This window comes from Zeugodacus cucurbitae, chromosome 5 (genome assembly GCF_028554725.1).
Source record: "Zeugodacus cucurbitae isolate PBARC_wt_2022May chromosome 5, idZeuCucr1.2, whole genome shotgun sequence".
In the NCBI taxonomy this organism is placed as follows: domain Eukaryota; kingdom Metazoa; phylum Arthropoda; class Insecta; order Diptera; family Tephritidae; genus Zeugodacus; species Zeugodacus cucurbitae.
The window spans coordinates 57,132,551-57,139,556 of NC_071670.1; the positions used below are offsets into that span (position 1 = coordinate 57,132,551).

Below are 7,006 nucleotides of genomic sequence, written 5' to 3' on the forward strand. Positions count from 1 at the left end.
ATATAATGTGTATTATTTATATAAATTATTTAAACTCTTTTACTATAAAGCAATTTTTAATACCCATAAATTTTTATTATAGCAATGATTATTTATGGTAGCAAAAATTACCAACACTGTTTATCGTGTTGCCAATTGCAGATATTGAAATTTGGATGGAGAGAATGAAAATATTAGTTTTCAACTTTAATTAATATTTGTGAGTAATTTTGTTAATTACAGAACTATTAGAGGAATATTTGTAAATATTTTATGGCATAAATTTTTCAAAACGCAAAAATAAATGAGTTTTAAAAACATTTTTATTTTGAGGTATATGTATCACCCTGCAAGAAATGTCAAAAATTATGTGCAGTGAAACTTTTTTGGTGATTTTGGCGTGACTGTCCCCGAATTTGCATTTTATTAAGTTTTTCTTTATTTTTTATGCACAAATGTTAACAATTAATACAAATGGTAGTGGTCGAAGTGTATCATCAAACTAAAACAGGCATAGTCAAGATGACAAGCTCAGCAGGCACATCAACTGTGGCTAACACAACAGCCTCGGTATCTGGTGCATCTGCGAGTGCTGTAGGCGCAAGTGCAGGTGGTGCTGAATCTGAATTGTCTGCGAAACCAGCATATCCCCGTCTCTTTAATAAAATTGTGCTAACTTTGGAGAACAGTCTTATACCAGAGGCAAAGCTCAATGCAACTCCGTCGCATGTCGACGGCTTAGATCCAGAGACGGAGAAAGATTTACGTATACTTGGTTGCGAGTTGATACAAACGGCAGGCATATTGCTTAAATTGCCACAAGTCGCAATGGCAACTGGACAAGTTATTTTTCAACGCTTCTTTTACTCGAAAAGTTTCGTGCGTTACAACATGGAAACTGTAGCAATGAGTTGCGTCTGTTTGGCGTCTAAAATTGAAGAAGCTCCTCGCCGCATACGTGACGTTATAAATGTGTTCCATCACATCAAACAAGTGCGCGCTCAAAAGTAAGTATACTAGCCTACATGATATTTCATATAGCAATATATATTCATATAGTTTTCTTCTCAGGGACATTGCTCCAATGATTTTAGACCAGACATATACAAATTTGAAAACTCAAGTTATAAAAGCGGAACGACGAGTTCTAAAAGAATTGGGCTTTTGTGTGCACGTGAAACATCCACATAAACTTATTGTCATGTATTTGCAAGTGATGAAATATGAAAAACATGAGAAACTCATGCAAATGTCGTGGAATTTCATGAACGACTCGCTGCGCACAGATGTATTTATGCGTTATCAACCAGAAACGATTGCTTGTGCTTGCATATATTTGAGTGCACGAAAACTCGTAATTCCCTTGCCAAATAATCCGCCATGGTTTGGAATATTCCGAGTGAGCGAAGATCATATCATCGATATTTGTTATCGGATAATGGAATTGTATATGCGTGCTAAGGTAAGGCGTAATTTAAAATAAAAGCATCTGCATATGTAAATACTTTAGTAATTCTAAAACTTTACAGCCGAATGTCGAAAAATTGGACGCTGCAGTGGAAGAATTAAAGAAACGGTATATGGAATCTCGTAATAAAAACAAGGAGCAGAATACACCGCCAGCCGTTACCACAGTAGATCGTAATAACGGTTCACATAACGCCTGGGGTGGGTTCATACAACGAGCAATTCCCTTGCCATTGCCAACAGAAAATAAATCACCAGATAAGGATTCACGTTCGCGTTCTCGTACCCGATCTCGGTCTCGCGGTTCACGTTCACCCAAATTCACTTCACGTTCACGCAGTCGCTCACGTTCCGCTTCGAATGGCGTAGGCGACTATAAAAGTCGTAACAAGAAATCACACCGTTCTCGTAGTCGCTCACGATCGCCAGTATCAAATAAGAATAAGAAAAAGTCCAGACATTATTCACGTTCTCCATCAACCTCACCACACGCAAAACATCGCAAAAGGTTGCATTTCAAACAAAATCTGAAATTATTTTTATTCTTCTAAACTTTTCCGTCTACTTTCAGGAAATCATCCAGAGAACATGATCGTAATGATTACTACTCTAATAAAGAGCGCATGAGTAGCAGTGATAAGTATCGTGAACGCGACAAGTATCAGGAGTATAAGGAGTCCAGCAAGCATCATCATGGTTATTCCAGTAAACATCATCGCGGATATTCCAATCGAGGATCAACACATCGCGGTGGTCAGAAGCATCGTTCAAGCGATCATGAACGCTCCCGCGATCGTAAAAGGTAAACATGTTCCCACATATGTAGATTTGAGGTCATGATTTCTATACTATAAGCACTATATACTGCATTTTATCTGTTTTTGTTGGACTACATGTAATAATGAGAAACAAATAAATATTTTCAGCAACATAATAATAATAACAACATAAACACGTAATTTTTGATTTTTTAATTATAAACAATTGATCAGATTTATAAGCATGGCAACTCTAATGGTCTATGGTCAAGTTGTCAAAATTAAATTACAACAAATTTGTAAACATTGTGAAAGTCCTGGCCAGATTTTCTAGTTGGTACAAAATTATGTCGGAAGCTCTTATAATTGATGGTAGTTACTTGGAAGGTGGTGGGCAGATTCTACGGAATGCACTTAGTTTGAGCTGCATTCTTCAACGGCCTATCAAAGTTACGAACATACGTGCCAATCGTCCTAAACCCGGACTTTCCAATCAGCATTTGTTTGGCTTGAATCTTTTGCAAAGCATAACAGGTGCACGTGTTAAGGGCAATCATATTAATTCCACTGAGGTGGAGTTTTATCCAGGTGACATTAAGTCTGGGCGATATACTGTGGACACGCGCACAGCTGCGAGCGTTGCACTGGTGCTGCAAGCGGCATTACCTGTGCTGATATTTGGGAGCAGTAACTCAGAATTGGATCTAATAGGTGGCACAAATGTGGGTATGGCACCACAAGTGGACAGTATGACGGAAGTTTTACGTCCAAATCTGGAATTGTTTGGTATTTCATTTGATTTCGATTTATTCAAGCGTGGTTATTATCCTCGTGGAGGAGGGCATTGTAAGGTGATGGTGCCACCTGTACACAGTATAAAAGCAGTGAATTTAGTTCGTTTCGGTATTGTAAGCGAAGTGTGTGGTTGGTGTTTTGTGGCAGGCCGACTACCGTTGCGTGTTGCACAGGATATGAAACAGGCTGCAGAACGAGAGTTGCAACATGTTTGTCGATCTCAACCACAGTTGGAGGCATACAAAGAAAGTCCGGAAGTTGCCCGTGACAATGGTTCAGGCATGATATTAAAAGCCATTACGACAGAAGGATGTACCATCGGCTCGTCAGCGTTGGGTGAACGACAAGTGGATGGTCATGCTTTGGGAAAAACTGCAGCTGATGAATTAGCGAATTACTTGAAAAGTGAAATTTGTGTAGACAGTCATGTGCAGGATCAAATAATAATATTTATGGCACTGGCTCATGGGATATCAAGAATACTTACAACACCTCTTACTCAACACACGCGCACCGCCATGCATGTTGCAACTCTGATGACTGGTGCTAAGTTTGAGGTTGAGGAAATCAATAACAGTGTTATATTATCGTGCCATGGCATTGGCAATGAAAACAAACAAATGTAAATTTAATTTAATTATTTATTGTGTTAAAATATTAAACCGATACTTTACTTAAATTTAGTTATTCTAAATTCGTCTGAATATTGCCAAGAAATGTTCACCCTTGTTTCGCACAACCTTTGCACCTTCTTCGCTACTCTGATAAAGTTTTGGTGTAATTGGATCGGCATTCTGAAAAGAATGAATATAATCCAAATGTTTCATATACAAATATAACCTATTAAACTCACCTCCTCATCACTTGTTAATCTCTCGTAAAGCGGGTGTTGTTCCATATGAAGCACAATCCATTTATGCAGATCTTCAACATCAGTCATTGTATAAACTAGTCCACCTTTTCGCAGAACATACGCATATTCTGATAGTAGGGCCTGATTTATAATACGCCACTTATGTTTAGCGCGCTTAAAATGTGGATCCGGATAAAGGAAGAACATTTTGTCTAATTGTGACTTGCGGAAATAATTTGGTAGATACTTCATGGCATTCGTACGTAAACAAGCAATGTTGTTATATTCTCCTGGATGTAAAGTTCGTAGCGCTTTGATACGATCCATGACATAATCTGAAACCTTTACACGAATTTCTAGACCAATAGCAAACCGGTTGGGAAACATTTTTCCAAGCGTAACAAGAAAACCGCCATACCCGCAGCCGATATCTGCGAATTCCACACGTTGGTCAGTTGTTATATTTGGATACAACTCTTGCCAGTTGACATCGTCAGGGTGTGCAGGGCTGTTATAATATATTAAATGTGATTAAATTTAACAATTAATGCATTTAACATATGTATGTACACATGCATGTGTACAGTATACTTACTAGTCGAAACAGTGGTCAGCAATGGGATTTGAGTGCGCCCTTTGACGGTAATAACGCTTTTGTGGCAGTGATATACTGCCTTGCTCCTGAACCATATTTCGATTCTTTTAATGCAGTTTCCAAATCACAAACCAAACCAGAGCCGTCTTGCAAAAAACACTTGATAAACAAAAAGCTATGCACGTTTTGACGCCGATCTTGCTTTATGTCACTTTTTGACAACTCTCAAGGCGAGCATGTAAACAAAAACACGTGTAGAGCGCGGTGTTAAAGGAGAGTGTTTCACTGATGTTTTAGAATTAAAACGAGAATTGTTAAAATAAAAATATAAAAAAAACTGAAAGCATTTTTATTGCATTTCCAATGGCAGAACTTGTAGAAGTACTTTTCACCACTGACTCAAATGAATCACAATCTTCGATTACAGCATGGGACTACAAAACGGGTACAAACTTAATGGTGTACAAAGCTGGTGGTGTGATACAACCACGCGCAATATCCTTACTGGATTACCACTATATACTAGCAGCTAATAGTACTAAACCTATACTCCATGTATGGCCAGTGAACTCACAACAACAAGTTACCTCCGTGCGTTTCGTGCTGCCTGGTCGTGCTAATTCAATTTCACTTTCACCCGATAAACTTTACCTTGTGGCTGCAATACAAGAGAACATTTATATTTGGCATTTACCATCTGGTAAAATGCTAAACACAATCTCTAAACATTTCCAGCCCATTAACTGTATACGTTTCGATGAAGACTCACATTTTGCCTCAGCTGGTCAAGATGGTAGTGTAATGTTATGGAATCTGACGACTGTGTGTGCTCGGGATGACGACAATCAAACACCAGTGTACACCTTCACCGACCACGGACTGCCAGTAACAGATGTGCATATAGGTTTGGGTGGTATTCGTGGACATATGATAACCGTGTCACTGGATCGCACTTGCAAAATTTATGATTTGTTTGTTGGGGCGCTGCTCTTAAACGTGGTATTTGCTGAATCATTACACAGCGTTACCACAAATACTTTAGAAACAGCGGTGTACGTTGGCACGGGCGATGGTAATATTTATCAATTTAACACTGATGCTGTGGCCGGGAACAAGGTAATATAATATTCGTTATATATTAGTTCACTGCTTAACACATTATTTTCTCACAGGAAGTACACGTTGAAAAGGAGCACTCTAATCTTTTTAAAGGTCATAAAGAGGGTAGTCCAGTTACTTGCTTGGCCTTATCATTTGATGGCAAAACTCTAGTCTCTGGTGGACAAGACGAACAAGTATGCATTTGGGACGTTGCCAGTAAACAGCTTATAAAGCGTATGCAGCACAAAGGACCTGTAACAAATGTAAAACTACGACTTTCCAACCCAGATATATTTAAACCAGAAAATAAACAACCCAAGAAGTTTAGTGGAAATCTGCGGCGCATGTTGGACCCACCAGAGGTTGATGATGACGAGCCCATAGAAGTTTTAATCACTGAAGCAGATGCCGACACTGATTACAAATGGTGGCCTACACCAGAATATCCTTTCGATTATCAAGACGAGTCGTCGACGTCTAAAGCAGCAAGTAATAACACTCCGACTGCTAAGACGACAGATGAGGATGCGGCGAAAGAGATAGAGAAATTACGAGCCGAAGTACAACATCTGAAACTTGTTAATAAACAACTATTCGAAGTATCCGCAAAACAATTGTTAGAATCGAAAAAATAACTTTAGTTTGTACTACTCCTATAATTGTTGTCAACACGAATAAATTTAAGATATATGAAACAAAAGTAAGCAAATGTAAACGACAATTTCACGGCCTCTAATACTTTTGCATGCACCTTCCGTTGCGATGTGCCCATTTAGCGCATCCTAATTACTGACGTTGGTACTTTCGTCTGCATTACTACTCTCAGCTTTGCTACTGATACTTGCAGCTGCCAAAGCCGCAATCGTTTCTTTTTCTTTGTCCTGTGCTATTTGTTGACGTATCTCACGATTGGAATCTAGCAGTACTTTAAGCTGTGCTATAATGTCATCGGTGCGTTGTTCAAAAGAATCAAGCGCACGCGTTAGTTCGTCGAGACTTTCATTCACATCCTCAACCTCTGGAATTTTGAAATTTTAAGTAACACTATACGGTAAAATAACGCATTTACCTTGCAGATCAGATTCGTCTGCCTTGGAGGAGGAGTTGGCGTCTACGGGATCGTCAATATTTTTAGGAGTCATTTTGTACACTTTGTTTCTGCTTTGGTCAGCTGACTTTTTCAATTCCTTTTCAATAAGATTTGTATACTTTGTTTTGTGTGAGTCAGCTTTGTTGACGTTTATCTTTTCCTCTTTTCGCTTATGAATACGTCAGCTCGTTAGGTGCATTCAAACGAAAGTTAAACATTTCATTTCGAAGTAGTAGTAATTTAAATGTTTTAATTTAGTGTACATTATATTTTTTAGTTGATTTTATATAAAGAAAAAATTACATTTATTTTTCTAAATAATAAATAAAAAGAATTAGAATTTCATTACGTATGTGATTTAGGTTTCA

At 38.2% G+C, this 7,006-nt stretch overlaps 5 protein-coding genes across 5 annotated transcripts; 3 read left to right on the forward strand and 2 right to left on the reverse strand.

Moving 5' to 3' along the window:
• Positions 1-335: 335 nt before the first annotated feature.
• LOC105209081 (cyclin-L1) lies at positions 336-2,405 on the forward strand. Its single transcript, XM_011179263.3, has 4 exons — positions 336-986; positions 1,051-1,441; positions 1,509-1,954; positions 2,018-2,405. Exons 1-4 carry the CDS (start codon positions 454-456, stop codon positions 2,250-2,252), a joined length of 1,605 nt encoding a protein of 534 aa, XP_011177565.2. The 5' UTR covers positions 336-453; the 3' UTR covers positions 2,253-2,405.
• A 61-nt stretch (positions 2,406-2,466) lies between these two features.
• LOC105209083 (RNA 3'-terminal phosphate cyclase) lies at positions 2,467-3,678 on the forward strand. Its single transcript, XM_011179265.3, has one exon. The coding sequence runs from the start codon at positions 2,468-2,470 to the stop codon at positions 3,623-3,625; it is 1,158 nt and encodes a 385-aa protein (XP_011177567.2). The 5' UTR covers position 2,467; the 3' UTR covers positions 3,626-3,678.
• LOC105209082 (tRNA (guanine-N(7)-)-methyltransferase) lies at positions 3,623-4,590 on the reverse strand. Its single transcript, XM_011179264.3, has 3 exons — positions 4,448-4,590; positions 3,853-4,360; positions 3,623-3,793 (listed from the first exon to the last, which is right to left on the reverse strand). The coding sequence occupies exons 1-3, from the start codon at positions 4,540-4,542 to the stop codon at positions 3,689-3,691; spliced, it is 708 nt and encodes a 235-aa protein (XP_011177566.1). The 5' UTR covers positions 4,543-4,590; the 3' UTR covers positions 3,623-3,688.
• A 220-nt stretch (positions 4,591-4,810) lies between these two features.
• On the forward strand, positions 4,811-6,183 carry LOC105209085 (WD repeat-containing protein 18). Its single transcript, XM_011179268.3, has 2 exons — positions 4,811-5,563; positions 5,620-6,183. Exons 1-2 carry the CDS (start codon positions 4,811-4,813, stop codon positions 6,181-6,183), a joined length of 1,317 nt encoding a protein of 438 aa, XP_011177570.1.
• Position 6,184: 1 nt separating this feature from the next.
• On the reverse strand, positions 6,185-6,961 carry LOC105209084 (UPF0184 protein CG14818). The gene is made up of 2 exons (XM_011179266.3): positions 6,618-6,961; positions 6,185-6,566 (listed from the first exon to the last, which is right to left on the reverse strand). Exons 1-2 carry the CDS (start codon positions 6,688-6,690, stop codon positions 6,331-6,333), a joined length of 309 nt encoding a protein of 102 aa, XP_011177568.1. The 5' UTR covers positions 6,691-6,961; the 3' UTR covers positions 6,185-6,330.
• Between the last annotated feature and the right edge of the window lie 45 nt (positions 6,962-7,006).

Bases quoted from the DNA above. Each gene is read 5' to 3' on its own strand.
- LOC105209084 (XM_011179266.3), bottom strand. From the start codon at position 6,690: ATGACTCCTAAAAATATTGACGATCCCGTAGACGCCAACTCCTCCTCC. The intron at 6,567-6,617 runs GTAAATGCGTTA...TCAAAATTCCAG, and splicing joins AGACGAATCTGATCTGCAAG to AGGTTGAGGATGTGAATGAA.
- LOC105209085 (XM_011179268.3), top strand. From the start codon at position 4,811: ATGGCAGAACTTGTAGAAGTACTTTTCACCACTGACTCAAATGAATCA. The intron at 5,564-5,619 runs GTAATATAATAT...ATTTTCTCACAG, and splicing joins ATGCTGTGGCCGGGAACAAG to GAAGTACACGTTGAAAAGGA.
- LOC105209083 (XM_011179265.3), top strand. From the start codon at position 2,468: ATGGTCAAGTTGTCAAAATTAAATTACAACAAATTTGTAAACATTGTG.
- LOC105209081 (XM_011179263.3), top strand. From the start codon at position 454: ATGGTAGTGGTCGAAGTGTATCATCAAACTAAAACAGGCATAGTCAAG. The intron at 987-1,050 runs GTAAGTATACTA...TTTTCTTCTCAG, and splicing joins AAACAAGTGCGCGCTCAAAA to GGACATTGCTCCAATGATTT. The intron at 1,955-2,017 runs GTTGCATTTCAA...GTCTACTTTCAG, and splicing joins CACGCAAAACATCGCAAAAG to GAAATCATCCAGAGAACATG.
- LOC105209082 (XM_011179264.3), bottom strand. From the start codon at position 4,542: ATGGTTCAGGAGCAAGGCAGTATATCACTGCCACAAAAGCGTTATTAC. The intron at 4,361-4,447 runs GTAAGTATACTG...ATATTATAACAG, and splicing joins GCTGACCACTGTTTCGACTA to CCCTGCACACCCTGACGATG. The intron at 3,794-3,852 runs GTGAGTTTAATA...CATTCTTTTCAG, and splicing joins GATTAACAAGTGATGAGGAG to AATGCCGATCCAATTACACC.